General features: G+C 37.4%; 5 protein-coding genes across 5 annotated transcripts; 3 read left to right on the top strand and 2 right to left on the bottom strand.

Annotated features, from left to right (window-relative positions):
- Nucleotides 1-3630: 3630 nt before the first annotated feature.
- On the top strand, nucleotides 3631-6776 carry B0P05DRAFT_466707 (P-loop containing nucleoside triphosphate hydrolase protein; the record flags this gene model as incomplete). Its single annotated transcript, XM_051574352.1, has 12 exons — nucleotides 3631-3784; nucleotides 3904-4146; nucleotides 4325-4608; nucleotides 4655-4690; nucleotides 4731-5003; nucleotides 5052-5115; nucleotides 5160-5410; nucleotides 5469-6077; nucleotides 6122-6252; nucleotides 6299-6389; nucleotides 6436-6647; nucleotides 6704-6776. 12 exons carry the CDS (start codon nucleotides 3631-3633, stop codon nucleotides 6774-6776), a joined length of 2421 nt encoding a protein of 806 aa, XP_051436507.1.
- On the bottom strand, nucleotides 6612-7913 carry B0P05DRAFT_534704 (WLM domain-containing protein). Its single transcript, XM_051577354.1, has 3 exons — nucleotides 7621-7913; nucleotides 7468-7573; nucleotides 6612-7425 (listed from the first exon to the last, which is right to left on the bottom strand). The coding sequence occupies exons 1-3, from the start codon at nucleotides 7877-7879 to the stop codon at nucleotides 6780-6782; spliced, it is 1011 nt and encodes a 336-aa protein (XP_051436506.1). The 5' UTR covers nucleotides 7880-7913; the 3' UTR covers nucleotides 6612-6779.
- Nucleotides 7914-11604, top strand: B0P05DRAFT_534694 (sulfate transporter family-domain-containing protein). Its single transcript, XM_051577353.1, has 10 exons — nucleotides 7914-8141; nucleotides 8189-8801; nucleotides 8851-8913; nucleotides 8990-9003; nucleotides 9057-9078; nucleotides 9124-9710; nucleotides 9769-9900; nucleotides 9955-10788; nucleotides 10837-10965; nucleotides 11015-11604. The coding sequence occupies exons 1-10, from the start codon at nucleotides 7991-7993 to the stop codon at nucleotides 11500-11502; spliced, it is 3033 nt and encodes a 1010-aa protein (XP_051436505.1). The 5' UTR covers nucleotides 7914-7990; the 3' UTR covers nucleotides 11503-11604.
- A 72-nt stretch (nucleotides 11605-11676) lies between these two features.
- B0P05DRAFT_585525 (mitochondrial carrier domain-containing protein) lies at nucleotides 11677-12794 on the top strand (the record flags this gene model as incomplete). Its single annotated transcript, XM_051582450.1, has 5 exons — nucleotides 11677-11711; nucleotides 11758-11894; nucleotides 11958-12211; nucleotides 12271-12531; nucleotides 12579-12794. 5 exons carry the CDS (start codon nucleotides 11677-11679, stop codon nucleotides 12792-12794), a joined length of 903 nt encoding a protein of 300 aa, XP_051436504.1.
- A 167-nt stretch (nucleotides 12795-12961) lies between these two features.
- On the bottom strand, nucleotides 12962-14972 carry B0P05DRAFT_534674 (POT family-domain-containing protein). The gene is made up of 3 exons (XM_051577352.1): nucleotides 14677-14972; nucleotides 14594-14623; nucleotides 12962-14534 (listed from the first exon to the last, which is right to left on the bottom strand). The coding sequence occupies exons 1-3, from the start codon at nucleotides 14891-14893 to the stop codon at nucleotides 13099-13101; spliced, it is 1683 nt and encodes a 560-aa protein (XP_051436503.1). The 5' UTR covers nucleotides 14894-14972; the 3' UTR covers nucleotides 12962-13098.
- Between the last annotated feature and the right edge of the window lie 180 nt (nucleotides 14973-15152).

The following is a 15152-nucleotide window of genomic DNA, read 5'->3' as shown; positions in this document are numbered from 1 at the left end:
ACAACTGAAGCTATGTCTACTCAAACTGAACAACAACCACAAGAACAAGAAAATAAATCCTCTATATTAAGGCAAGTCATTTATTATTGCTGTAATTTGTAACTGACTGTTTGCGTATGATATATAGATTAAGAGGTGGTGGTGGTTGCATCACTGACTGTTTAGCTGCTATCGGTTGTTGCTGTCTCTGTGAAGATTGTTGTTGTTAAATAAACTCATTCACTTGACGGAGTGAATAATTAAATACTTCTAAAAAAGGGAAAATTAGCCTATTATTATTATTATTGTCATTATTATTATTATTTGTTATTTTTAACCTTTTAAGCGGTTTTTGTGTTATGGTTTAGCTTGGATAAAAGGAAATTAGACTTGTAGGTAGATGTCATACTGAATGCATATGGCTGAAGTTATCGGTTGCACGTCATGGATCATACATTTTTCATGAGCAAACATAGCTTTTTTCTTTGATTTAAGTAGATCAAGTGTTACTCTATGCTAAAGTATAATAGAAACAAATCTTCTTCTGTTTCCTCCACATATAAAGATAGAATAAAGCCTGCTTATATACACATGAATGCTCTAAATGCCTACAAACTGTGTTTACTAGCATATGAGGTATTTTTGGACAGAAAAAGGCGATTTGTAAAACTTTTTTTTTTAGTTGCCAGACACTAGAGTATAATATCATTATGTAATACATAGTAATACAAAAGTCTTCATATCAAGAAATTTATTGTTGTTTATAACACTTTTTTCATTCTTAAAAAGATGCTTTTCAACAGATTCTCGAGTGTTGGCAGGGAACCAAGCCTCAGAGCAAATAAGATTGTCTATGATTTTTTCTTCAATCTTTAGATCTTTCCAACACAGAAAAAGTGTCCATCTGATTGAATTGTAGAAAATATTTTGCAACGCAGCTTGTAGGTGACACTTCCCTATTGAGCAAGTTCAGGGAAGCTTATCATTCTTGGACTGATAATGACACTGCTACAGTCTTGAAGAAAAATGAAAGGCGGAAAGCAATTATCCTCAGGCTTGTTTTCCAACATCAGGCTTGTTTTCCAATATCAGGCTTGCTATGTCGTCACCACATTCTTTGCAGAAAGTAACAGATTCATCGAATACTATATCATCTAACAAATGCGTCGCCTTTACTAAAGGGAATTGCTGTATTTTTCTGCTAAAGTGTGTGGAAGGATTGTTGGAGCAAATTCCATTTCGTACAACCTTTTTGAACTGGCAAAATAATCTCATTCGACAAGAAAGATTCCTAAGAAAAAGACGAATCAAGTAACCGGGATCATCTTTCGTGCCTCTAGGAAATTTTTGGTGGCTCCACATAAAGTATGTTGCTATGTCTGAGGATTCCAGGCGTCCTTCCTTAATGTTTGACCTATGCAAGCGATAGGTTTCAAACAACACATCATCATAGCGGTTGTTTGATTCTTTCAGATCAAACCCTTTGACAGTTGATTTCTCTACATGTAGAAGGACACAATGCTAAAGAATTTCAAACACTGAATCAATATAACACGCATTAGCAGTGTTTTTGTTCAGGAGCGTCGTGCTGGAATATGAATATTTGATTAAAAAAAACAGGTTTTTTTTTACACTATACTATCTTTTTTTTTTTTTCTTAGGAACTGCCCCTTATCGGGCATGTTTAAACCGAAATTCGCAGAATATTGGATAGAGAGAGGATGGTTCATATAACTGTGGCTGGAGAAGGGGCAGTCCCAAACAATATAAAATGCATAAATGTATGTTTAAAAAGAAGCATTTTGAGAATACAATTGCTTTTAGTTTTTTAATGTCTCGATTCTAATTATGCAGTTCTATAATGTTCTTTTTTCACGCAAAGAAATCATTTATCATTGATTTGATAAATGATTGGTTTCTTTGTGTAATAAATAATAAAAAAAACCTATTTATTGTGTCAATTGACAATTTTTTCAATGAAATGACCTCCTCTTTAGAAAATTGTATATTCATATAAAAGTGGCTGCTTTCTAGAGTGAACAATGAAATGAACAGAGCGTTCTCTAGCCACCTCCTCTCTACCCGGTACTCTGGTAATTTCGATCTTGAACAAGTCTAATACATTCTAGCCCTGTCATGCATTTCATCTTTGATGAAAAAATACCGCCTGAACCGAAGAAGACAAGACATTTATTCGAGAGCTTTCTCCCAAGACTCTCCCCCTATCCCTGTTGCTTTTACGCAACGTATAAACAAGTACAAAGGTACAGTAAGTGATGAAGACAAACATTATCAACTTGAAATGTGCTCGCGCACCATTGTAAAAACTAAATTAGAAAACTACCACCGATTTCATTAGTAAGACAACTTGCCATATGTATGATGGTCGTCAGCCATATGGCACTTACTGGGTAGATTTGGCTGTTCTCAATGCCATAAACAAACACTTGTTCAATTATCTCAGAAATAATGCTGTTGGTAGCGAAGGCCAAAAGGCTTCTGAAACCTTTGGTTTCTTAAACAACTCATGTCTTGATATTGGAGTTGAGGGCTTGAGATATATATGTATAAATGCTAATCTAATTACATTTCCACCATGCCTTCTAGTGGTGAGGTTTTTTCTTTGTCTTTTCAAGTTAAAAGCCAACAAGAAACAAAGGTTCGATGGCAAAAGCAAGTCTTAGCGAGTTGTAGCAGGAAGCAAGCCGGTCTTGCTTTATAAGAAGAACGATTTGGAGCTTGGCTGTGGTGAATTCGGACTGAGAAACGAAGGCGAGAATGGTACCAAATTCCTTAGGGAAAGAGGCCTGAAATCTTTGGTTTTCATGAAGCCAATGCATGACAACATCTGCCACAAAAGACAAAGCATCAAGAACAAAGTATACATCCAAGCATATCTTTGCTTTGGTATGTATTTCCTTAAAGAGAAACGTCTCTTATAACTAAACTATTTGTATTCGGAGATCACTTTGTCTCGCTCATGCTTGATATGCCTTCCAGTAGCTCAAACATCTACCGAACCACTGAGCTACTTGGCACCGTTTTCCCCGCCACTGTCGACTCATTTTCACCTGGCACATTCAAGGTCTTTAAGCATATTGTGTAGATGAAGCTGCTGATGAAGGCTACTTTGGATGACATTGAGCAATACGATAAAGGCGATGTCTTTAATAAATGATTTTTTTTTCTTGTTGTCCTTTTCTTCTTTATATATATATATCTTGCTTATTATTTATTTGTTTATTCCATAGTCAGCATATATGCACTTGGAAGCTACTATTAAATTAAACATATGTTACTGACAACTAGCTTTATCAAAGTAGCCCTGAACTAAGAGCTATTGATTGAAGTAAATTGTTTCTTGTAGCATATTTCTCAGCAAATACTATTCTTTGTGTCGATTGCTAGAAATAAAACAAATAAGAGACGGATCATCGCTACTTCGCTATAAAAGTATACAAGGACCCATAAAGAGTCTCGTACCAAACCGTTACATGTCACTTTTTATCGTCGGTCTGCAACGTGAGTGAAAGATGAGAAGCAATTTTTAGCAAGAAAGGAAAGGCTACATAGCGGAGTTACATGTACCGTGTTTTGACGCGAGAGAGAAAAAAAAAATTGTTCGCGTTTCTCTCTTTCTCGATACACATTATGGCCACTAAGCGAGACCGTTCTCCTAATTTTTTCGATGATGAAGACGACTTGGACTATATGATTCAAGCAAGTATAGAACAAGATACAGAGTTTGTTGGCTTGGACGACTACATAAACCACAAGTCTTCTGAACCAGGTAAAACCTCATCGTGTTTACTCAGGTACAGGTTCTAAACTAGGGTTTGATACTAGCAACCACTTTATTTGATTTGGAGGACCCTTTTAATCCAATGGAGGAAGATAATCCAGTTTTTGATACAGAGAGATTAGATTACCCTTTGTCTCCTAAGCCTTCTTCTGTAGTCGATGCAATGGATTATATGGGCATTTCAGATAATGAAGAATATAAAATTGACTTGACTTCAACTACAAAATACACTGAAAAGCCTGCTATTGATAAAACAGGCATTGACTATACGCAGGTTCCTGATACAGGTGCATTTGTTTCTGCTAATTGTCCAAGAACAGGCAAGCCTTTATTCTATCCAAGGAAAACACAAGGCGAATCAAAGCGTAAAATGGAAATACTGTTTAAAAAGATCACATCGTCCAAGGGCCATTCAAGAGGGCTGTTGACAAAACCTATATGGCAATTAAGAAAAGAAATTGAACAAGCTAATTTAGCAGAACTAGAGAGAATACAAAGGTAAAAAGGCTTTGTCGACCGTCTTTATTCATGTTCTCTATAGAGAAATTGAACAAGAAGAAAGTGCAAAGCATAAAAAGAAAAAGAAAAAGTTAATACCAAAAGATGAGTCAGGGCAGCTTTGGGTGGATAAATATCGACCTACACATTTCATGGATTTGATGGGTGATCAACGTCTGAATCGTGAAGTTCTAAGATGGGTGAAGCAATGGGATTTGTGTGTATTTAAAAGGAAGCCTACTGAAGAATCACAGCGAGATCAGCAGATGAGACAATACAAGACTAAATTTGGTTATGAGCCTAAAGCGTTCAAAAAGGACATTCAAAGGGTATAAAGGGAAAACGAAAAGAGACAAGTTATTGACATAAAATTAGGATAATAATGACCCGTTACTTCGACCTGAAAAGAAGGTAAAGAACTACCCTTTTGAATTAGAGCTAATCAAGTTAGATTTTACTGATGTCTGGACCACCTGGTTTTGGTAAAACAACACTGGCCCATGTCATTGCAAAGAAGGCAGGATACAATGTGATTGAAGTCAATGCAAGTGATGATCGTACTGGTGATGTAGTCAAGTCCAAAATCAAATCCGCTTTGGAAATGCAAGCCATCATAAGAAACCCTCATGAAAAGGATGACAAGCGAACAATGCATATGATACAGAAACCAAATCTGTTGATTATTGATGAAATTGATGGTGCTAGTAGTGGTGGTGGTGCAGAGGTATAGATTTATGAACTGATTCCTCTTTCTGATACATTTGTATTCTAGAGCTTCATTAAACAACTGGTTCAGTTAGCTTCAGTCGAGATTTCTGATGGAAAGAATAAGAAGGGTAAATACTGGTGAAACAGATCAAGATGCTTATGTTATATCTAGGCAAGCGTAAAGATGAAAAACCATTAATGCGACCTATTATCTGTATTTGTAATGATGTCTATGCACCTGTGCTACGTCCATTACGTATGATAGCACACTCTATACAATTCAAAAAGGTGCCAATGATGTCTATTGCTAAGCGCCTACAAGATATTTGTGAAAATGAAGGATTAGAAAGTGATCTGAGAACACTTAGCTTATTATCAGAAACAGCAGATGGTGATCTTCGAAGTTGTTTAAACACATTACAGGTATGTGTGTGTGTGTGTATGTATGTATGCAGTATTCTTATTTACCTGCTGTTTTTAGCTTATAAGAAGCAAAAGTACTATGTTTACAAAAGATATGTTGGAACAAGCTGGACTTGGCAAGAAAGACATGGGCAGATCTTTATTTTCAATTTGGGAGGACTTGTTTTCTGCACCGAATGCACGCAACAAAACCTCACTTAATAGGAACGATATAGACAGCAACTATTGCTTGAGTCGACTTACAAGTGATATTATGTCCAATGGTGAAATTGAGCGTATTATGCAAGGCTGCTTTGAATCTTACCCTTTGATGCGTTTTCATGATGTAGCACTTCAAAAGTTTTGTGCAATGAGTGAATGGCTTTATTTTTACGATCAAGTGAACTATAGAACCAACGAAAAGCATGAATATGATCTCTACAAGTACTTGCCCTATCCTATCGTCAACTTCCACCGTTTTTTTGCAGGCACCACTTCACAGGAACATCGTGTTGAATACCCTCGCGTGGAATATGAAGTTTTTTCAACCAAAAAATCATACGAAAATTTGATTGCTATCTTTTTAGCAGGCATTCATCCTCAAAAAAGAAGAAACTTAACAAAAGAAATGATTGTTCAAGAATTAGTGCCCTTGTTGTTACATGTGATTTCACCTGATTTAAAACCAGTAAGTGTGTTACACAACAACAAAACCAACTGACATATTGATAGGTAAATCAACAACTTATTAAGCCTTCAGAAAAAGCAAAACTAATGCGCCTTGTGGACATTATGATTGAATTTGGTTTGTCGTTTGTACAAGAAAAGAATGAAGAAGGACAATTTATATTTAAGCTTGAACCGTAAGTGTGCTATGAGTTTATCTATTCATATTCATCTTGAGTCTAGACCTGTTGAACAACTTGTGCAATATCAATTGTCAACTTCAAAGACAATTCTGCCGAAACAATATGCAGTCAGACAAATGATTGCACATGAGGTAATTTTTTGTGGTTATGCTATATCCCATTGACCTATTTCAATAGATTGAAACTGAAATTATACGTAGAAGAGAAGAAGCTTCTCACTCAAGAAACAAAGACGTCAAAAAGCCTGAACTAACTAAATCAAAGAGCAATGAAAGGATCAAGCCAAAAGACACTTCAAAACAAATCTCACTCGACTTTTTTGGACGTGCTTGCACACCAAAAGCAAAGGCCACTACCACAAGTGCCAAAATGGAAGGTAATGCAACTTTGTTCTAAGATTGTAAACTGACTTTTTTTTTTCTACAGTTGATTCGTCTATTTCTAGAATAAGCTATCGATATCATGAAGGATTTTCAAATGCAGTTCGAAAACCAATGAGTGTCCAAATGTTCATTTAATTCCTATCTTAAATAAACAAAGGCACAAGCCGTACATGTTTGCCACTTCTTTTCGTTCTCTAATTCACATTGTGGACATGTCCAAACATCGCTTTGAGGAGGGGTATAAGATCTCTCTGTAAAACACATTATACAGGACAAGACAATAGAGTTGTTTAAATATGTACATGTAGGACAAGCCCAATCGTCATTTTCTTCTTGATCATCTGCAGTTAAATCGATAGTTACACGGCTTCTTTTTCCAATCGTGACAGGAGAATCAACTAGTCTTCTCTTGTTTGTAGTCTCTTGATCCTTGTTGTCTACACTTCCACCACACCATACCTTGTCCTGCAGTCTTTTTTGTGCTGCCTGTGCTGCTAATTGAGCAGGCGAGAGATGCTTATTGTGAGAGCTATTGCCGCCCAATCGCTTCCCGCCTGGAGGAGTCATCCATTTTGACATTTTGAGCCGTTTTTCTGCTGCCGATGCAGCAGCTTGGTTACTCAAGTATCTTGGGACAGATGATGAGGAACTCAACAAATGTCCTTTTGAGTAAAAACCTTCCCCAGTATATCCTGATGTCATCAATGCTTCTGTTTCTTGCTGAAGCTCTGCTAGTTTTTTATAGAAGATTTCATCATGAGGCCCTCTCACAATATGAACTATTCTGATGATAAATAAGTATCAAAACAAGATATGGTTACTTTACTCGTGTAATAAAGTGCCCAATATATCATGGTATTCTAGAAATTGATTCTCGTCGTAATGTGGCCTCAATCTCAACTTTATCTGCCAGCCTCTATTGACATTGATGCCTATTCAATGTGTTATTTTATTTTACTTTCTGCTGCAATCTTGGTACCTAGCAAGTTGGGATTCTCGGGAAAGAATTCACAAAGGGTTGTGATCTTCCAGTTGTGCTTTGAGAGAATTGGTTTGACTTGAGAAGCTAGCTTTTTCAATAGCTCGAGTGCTTCTTTTGATTTCGGTTTTCTTTTTAATTCTTGATAGTCATCTATAAGCTTATGTTTATTCATAGTGAAAAGAGAAAAAAAAATCGTTACACAGTAGCTGTTATCTGTCGTAATTGTGATTTTGAAACTCCTTGAGGGCGAATCCATAAAAAGAAAAAGAGAGACAGCAAACAATTTTTTTTCTTCTTTCTTCTGGTTTTTTGTTATTCTTGCTGAACACATTCTTTCTATATACTGTCTCTCGGGAATAATACCTAAATGGATCGACATAACTCCTCAACGTTGTCCAATACCGGATTTTCGAGTGATTCTTTACCAAAAGATATCCACATCAAAAATAACACAAGAATGGATGAAGAAATACCTTCTCGCTCTTATTATTCTTCCCATATCCATATCGAAGGCCCAGGTAAGTGATGGATCAGATGGAGGGATTTATGTACTTATTTGAAGCAGTCAATGAAGAAGCGCGCTATTCTGCCTCTTTGGAATCGATTCGCGCGCATTCTTTAGCATTAGGTGATAGATATATGCAAGAATCAAGTCCGGCTAATTCACCACCAGCAATTCATCAAAGCGACGACAAGTTTTTGAATCCGATATCACCCGTGTCGCTTCCAGAAAGCAAGACGCATTCGATCTTGTCCAACCTGTTGCAAAGAGACCATTCCAACCGAATTGAAGAGGAAGAAGAACATGAAGAGAATGAAACAGAAGAAAGACAACACTTGTTATCACCGTCCTCTTCGTCTTCAACCAGGAAGAAATTAAGCAGCAACTATCTCTCGATTCACGATGTGGATCCAGAAATAGGAGGCCAGGCTCAAGAAGAACAGGATTCGAGAAAAGATTATTATTATTATCGTCATTGTCTTAGTTGGAAACAGTTAAAGGATCCACAAGTCTGGATTGGTTGTTTCACACAGCCATTGAGTTATATACCTGCAGTCATTCTGGGTTTGTTGTTGAATTTGTTAGATGCTATTTCGTATGGTATGATCACATTTCCACTCAATAATCCCATGTTTGCTGCCTTTGGTCCAGATGGTATTTCCATGTTCTTTGTGAGGTAAAGGATATGGTCAAAGAAAAAAAAACGCCTGATCGTTTTGTTTTAGTTGTATTATTTCTCAACTTGTTTATTCATGTGGTGGTAGTGTATTTGATGGTGGTAATGGAAGGTAAGGAAAAAAAAAGGTAGTTTGCTTGGTTTTTTTTTTTGCTCAGTTGTTCTTTTTTATTGTTATTATTATTTAGTATGATGATTGAAGGTAATGTTTATATCTAGGATAAAAGGAAACTAAAATTCTAATTCATTGAACAGTTGTTCCCTTTTTGCATATCATGTAAGTTCAGTGTTTATGTCAACTATTTATTGACATAAAGAACAGGGCAGAGAAGATTGTAGAAACAGTGGGATCAGATCGTCCAGATGTTGCTATACCCTCTACTGTTGTTGCATTTGCCATTAGTAGCATCATGACAGGTCTTGCATTTTTCTTGCTCGGTGCCCTCAAGCTTGGCAAGTTAATCGGCTTCTTTCCCCGACACATCTTGGTTGGTACCATTGGTGGTGTTGGCTGGTTCCTGGTGGCAACCGGTATTGAAGTATCTGCTCGATTGGGCGAGGATCTCGAATACACGATACCCATGTTCAAAAAGATCTTTCTGGACTCACACACGTTCTCGCTTTGGTTCTCGACATTTGCTGTTGCTATCGTGTTAAGACTAATTCAATATCGTATCACATCTCCTTTGGTTGTACCTGTGTTTTTTATGGTGTTACCATTCGCATTTTATCTCGTTGTGTTTGTCTTAGGATTCGATGTCAATCAAGTGCGTGAAGCTGGCTGGATCTTTCCACTGGTTGAGAGTAATACGCCATTTTGGCATTTCTATACCTACTTTAATCTCAAGATGGTAGACTGGCGTGCTGTAGCAGAGACCATTCCTGCAATGTTGGCATTAACCTTTTTCGGTAAGTTGAGTACACACATATTATCTTATCTATTTATCATCTATGCGTTACTTTATAGGCGTCTTGCATGTTCCTATTAATGTTCCTGCTCTGGGTGTTTCAACAAACAAGGACGATGTGGATGTGAACCGAGAATTAGTGGCTCATGGTATTTCAAATGCAGTATCTGGATTGTTTGGTTCAGTACAAAGTAAGTAAGAAAAAAAAAGAAGGAGAGGAGATTGTCTCATGCATAAAAAAAAAGATTATCTTGTGTACACCAATTCGTTGCTTTTCATTCGCTCGGGAGGTGACAGTCATGTGGCAGGCGTTATGTTGGCCTGTGCCACAGCTATCCTGTGGATGATTGGCCCTTGGATTGTTGGCTATATTCCAGTCATGGTTGTAGGTAGTTTGATTTTCCATTTGGGTCTGGACTTGCTCAAGGAAGCTTTGGTTGATACTTGGCGTTCTGTTCACTATTTTGAATACATTACTATCTGTACCATTATTGCTAGTATGGCCATCTTGGGCTTTGTCGAAGGTATCTTTGTTGGTATCATTATGGCCTGTATCTTCTTTGTTGTTCAAAACGCACGTCGTAACAAGGCTATTCGTGCCATTTATACAGGTCAATACATGCGCTCTACTGTCCGAAGACTGTATCGTCAAGAACAATTCTTGAACCAAGTAGGCGGTCAAATTCAGATTATCAAGTTACAAGGCTACTTGTTTTTTGGAACTGTGGATCAGTTAGAAAGTGCTATTCGCCATATGCTGGATGAACACAATTGGGATAAGCATCCTATCCGGTTTCTTATCTTGGATCTTCAACTTGTCCAAGGTCTTGATTTTAGTGCGGCTGAAGCATTTGTTCGTATTCGTCGATTATTGCGTGCTCGCCAAGTGTACATGATTGTTTGTAATGTAGCTCGTCATTCAGATGAAGAAAAGGCCTTGATGAAAGCCGGTGTTTGGTCTCATCATGATCAACAACATGGAGATAGTGATCTGAAATGTTTTGAGCATATTAATGAAGCTGTCGAATGGTGTGAGAATGTCTTGTTGACGAGTTTCTTTGAAAAAAAAGCCAAGCATAGTAAGTAGACTAAAATCAAACCGAATGATATCCATAACCATGATACAGTTTTATCAGGCACACCTGCTTCTACTTTGCCTGTTCCAAGCAAGCAGTATGATTATTCTGACCTGCTTGCATCTGCTGGCTCACCTCGTCATAACATTATTTCAGATGCTATCCATTACGTCTTTAGTGGTAAGTAGACTCTCACATAAGGAGTCATTTGCATTAATCCTTCTGTCAGAAACAAATGGCCCCATTGTTCACAAGAACACAAGTCAGCCTACTCTTATTCTTGTTCAAACATTTGGTGAAATCAATCAAGGCAAATCACCCATTGAATTCTTCCATAAGCTCAGCAAGTACTTTGAAAGAGCTACAGCTACCAAAAATGATACCCTGTATCGCGAAGGTGATACTTGTAAATATCTTCTTGTTCTTGAACAAGGCTCACTTCGTAGCTTGATGCATGTCTTGAAAGACGAGGTGACAGTCGAAACCATTTTGCCTGGCACTGTAGTAGGTGAATTAGGCATGTTTGGACACAACCTTGTGCGTACACGGTCTTTGATTGCTGACTCAGACTCTGTCTACTGGAAACTGACACGCGAGTCATTTGATCAGATGCGCAAAGAAGATCCTGATTTAGCAAATGAATTTATCTTGTTGACTTTATACTTTTCTTCTGAAAGATTGGACACCATGACGCGATATGCTTTCCATTTACATTAAGTATCTCTTTCTTGGCAGAAATAAACATGCATGCAGTCTTATCTGTTCATTTCATATATTGCAATTGTGGCCTCTTTTTGGTTAGCCTGAGAAAAAAAAGAGGGACTATGCGGGAAAAATAAGAGATATGCATAATATTGCTTTTCTTTTACTTTCTTTTTCTTTTGATATTGAATGAGTTACACTGCTAATTGGTTTAAGGATTTTGCGTAAATAGATTATCTTTTTCCTTGTACTTGCTCATGTGTTCTTTAGACAGACTCATGAAACATTTAAACATTCTATAGCTGGCGCTGGCGCTGGTCTCATCTCATCCATTATTACTTGTCCCTTTGATGTCGTAAAGACAAAACTTCAAAATCAAAGCAGACGAGACTATAGAGGAACGATTGGTAAAGTAAATCTTTGGCTGATGGTGATTCCAATCTTTTTTTTTTTTTGTTCTTGGTATTTAGGCACCTTCAAAAGCATTTGTATTGAAGAAGGTCTAAGCGGCTTCTATAGAGGATTAACGCCCACAGTAGTAGGTTATTTGCCAACATGGGCTATTTATTTTACAGTTTATGATGTCTGCAAAAATTCTTGGACAAACCATGATCTTGGCCAACAGAAAAGCCCTTGGTTAATACACATCTCATCAGCCTTAACAGCCGGCTTAGTGAGCACGACATTAACAAGTCCAGTATGGGTCATCAAGACAAGATTTATGGTAAAAGAAAAAAGAAAGATTGACATTGTATGTTTTTTTCTGTCTTTAATGTTCTATAGTCTCAAACTGTACGATCCTCTTATCGTTATAATAACCTGATAGAAGCATTCATCATGATTGCTAAACATGAAGGTGTTCGAGGTTTCTATAAAGGTTTAGGACCTTCGCTCATTGGTGTAAGCCATGTAGCTATTCAATTTCCCATGTATGAGAAGTTTAAATCAGTTCTGTCTACAGTCGAAGGAAACAATATCCATGCAATTTTGATTGCTTCTGCGTTATCTAAAATGATTGCTAGTACAACGACTTATCCGCATGAGGTACTTGTATCACTTGATTCCAGATGGCTGACAAATAACATGAAAAGGTTGTCCGAACACGACTTCAGAACCAAATTTCGAGGCCATTTAAATACAAGGGACTGTTTCATGCTGTCAAGGTAATTCTATATGAAGAAGGCATGTATGGTTTCTACAAAGGGCTTCAAACAAACCTTATTCGTACAGTCCCTGCATCTGCAGCAACCATTCTTACGTATGAATATATTGTGGATAAACTACAGGATACCCAAAAAAATAAATAAATCGCCTAATTTACGCTTAAATTTCGTATTAAAGATAAGGTAAAAAAAAATTTTTTTTGTGTAATTCTGTAACTGCACCTGACTTTGTTGTATTACGTTAAAGTGAAGGGTAACTTTTTTCATTTGTTCTCACGACACCCTTACATGTGTGAGAAAAGTAGGCTAAATTTGGAGAAAATAGTGAAAAGATTTTTTATTCATTTTTGATATGACAGCACTGCTGTAGATCAATTGTAATAAAAAAAAAAAAAAAGATATTAAGATGAATAATAAGGAATAGTAATAGTAATTAGATAAAGAAAATTTACACAACACTTTTTTCAGCTTCGAATTCAACAGTGGCTTGATTTTTGTTATAATCTTCAGCTTGCTTTCCAGTACGACCAATGGCATCATCTTCAACATCATTTTTATCGTTCTTGTGGTGGAAGGCGTAAACCAAGATAGCACAGATGAAAGAAGCAGCAGAAATACCAGTGTACATCCAGGTTAACTTGGGATCAACAGCAACAGAGACCAAGGCAAAACCAAGGATAGAAGCAATACAGTTAGTGAACAAAAAGAGAGCCATAACAATGGACTTCATTGATTGAGGAGCCTTCTTGTAAGCGTATTCAAGACCAGTGATAGAGGCAAAGATTTCAGAGAAAGCGATAAAGACATAAGAGGGGATTTGATAACCAGCAGAGATGGGGTATTCAGAAGTGTTGTCATAGATACGTTGTTGGATACCAGCAGTGTAGGCCATAGCAACAGAAGCGAACAAGAAACCCAAAGAAATTCTGAAAATAGGACGCATGGGAATACCAACACGACGGAGACCGGGATAGACAATACGATCCATAAGAGGAATAGTAATGATCAAGACAAGAGGATCAATGTTTTGCATAATATCATTAGGGACATTACCAGTCCACATGGTACTGGCTTGAGAGACAAGGTTGTTTGTCATTTGAGAATAACAGAGCCAGTAGATAGGGTACCAACAGAAGACAATACAAGCTCTGAGAGCACGCTTCAATTCATCAACAAAGACATCATCCCAAGTGGCCTTGACAGCAAGTTCAGGGTGATCAGCAGCGAGGTTAGAGGGCTTACAGGCTTCCATACCACCCTTGACCTTCCAGCTGAGAGTGAACAACTTGAAGGCTTCGACAAAGACGGAACCACGAGGGGGTGTTTGGACATAACGCTTATGACCGAGGAGAATGACAACGATACCAATAGCAAACATCAAAGTAGGCAAAAGGTAAGCAGGCCAGAAACCAACGTTCTTTTCTAATTCAGTGGTAGCAATAGCGGAAAGAGAACCAACGTTGATACCCCAGTAGAACAAGTTGAAAATCTTTTGATAAGTAGCTTGAGGAGTAACAATGACGCGTTCACCTTTGGCTGTTGTAGTAATATAAGGTGATTTGGATTGGTATTGTTCAGCGACAAGAGGAGAGACATTAGATTTAATACCACCAGTACCAAGACCAATGATGATGATAGCAACAATAAAACCAGGGAAAGCAGCACCATTAGCGATGGCGGCAGGAGAAGCAGTAGCAGTTAAGATGACCAAACCAACAATGTAGAAGCAAGAGAAAAGAACAATAGTACGGTACTTGCCGAGGTATTGATCAGCAACGACAGCACCAATAATGGGAGTGATATAACACCAGAATTGGAAAAAGGTGGTGAGAGCGGTAGCAGTTTGTTGACCTCTACCCATGGCACCAGCTTGATCAGCGGGATCTAGTAGTAATAAGATAGGTAAGTTATCTGTTATCTTAAGTGATCAGTTGAATACATACATGATTCTGGGGCGGGATATTGGATATAGTCTATTCAAAACAGTAAGTAAAATGATACATTAGCTTTTCGCAGTAGTATTTACTTTGGAAAGGACCACTAAGACCATAGTAAGTGAAACGTTCACAGAACTCAATGACAATGACGAGGTAAGCAGAAGCAGGAATCTTGTCAGCTACTTCACGCAAAGACTTCCAGTCTTCTTCTGTAGGCTCGGGACCAGCAAGTTCATCATGATGATATTCATCATCATTGTAAACAACGTTGTTGGAAACCTTGTCTTGTTCCAATTTCTCGGACATAATATAAGGAAAGAGAAATTTGAAAGAAAAAAAGCAAGAAAGGGATCTGATTCGTTTTTTATTTTATATTCAATTTCGGTTACCTAATCGAAACAAAGTTCAAGACTTGTAGCGCCGATTTTGGACTGGAAGTCTGACCCAATGATTGAGTGATACAAAAAATATGATTCGTCAATTTACAAATTTTGCCATATGATAACTTTTTCTTTTGTATTTCGCTATTTTGATATGAAGATGGTTGAAAAGATAGCCATTCTTT

Source organism: Gilbertella persicaria (assembly GCF_025201335.1).
Source record: "Gilbertella persicaria strain CBS 190.32 chromosome Unknown B0P05scaffold_12, whole genome shotgun sequence".
Classification (NCBI taxonomy): domain Eukaryota; kingdom Fungi; phylum Mucoromycota; class Mucoromycetes; order Mucorales; family Choanephoraceae; genus Gilbertella; species Gilbertella persicaria.
This window is presented reverse-complemented; position numbering and strand designations above follow the sequence as displayed.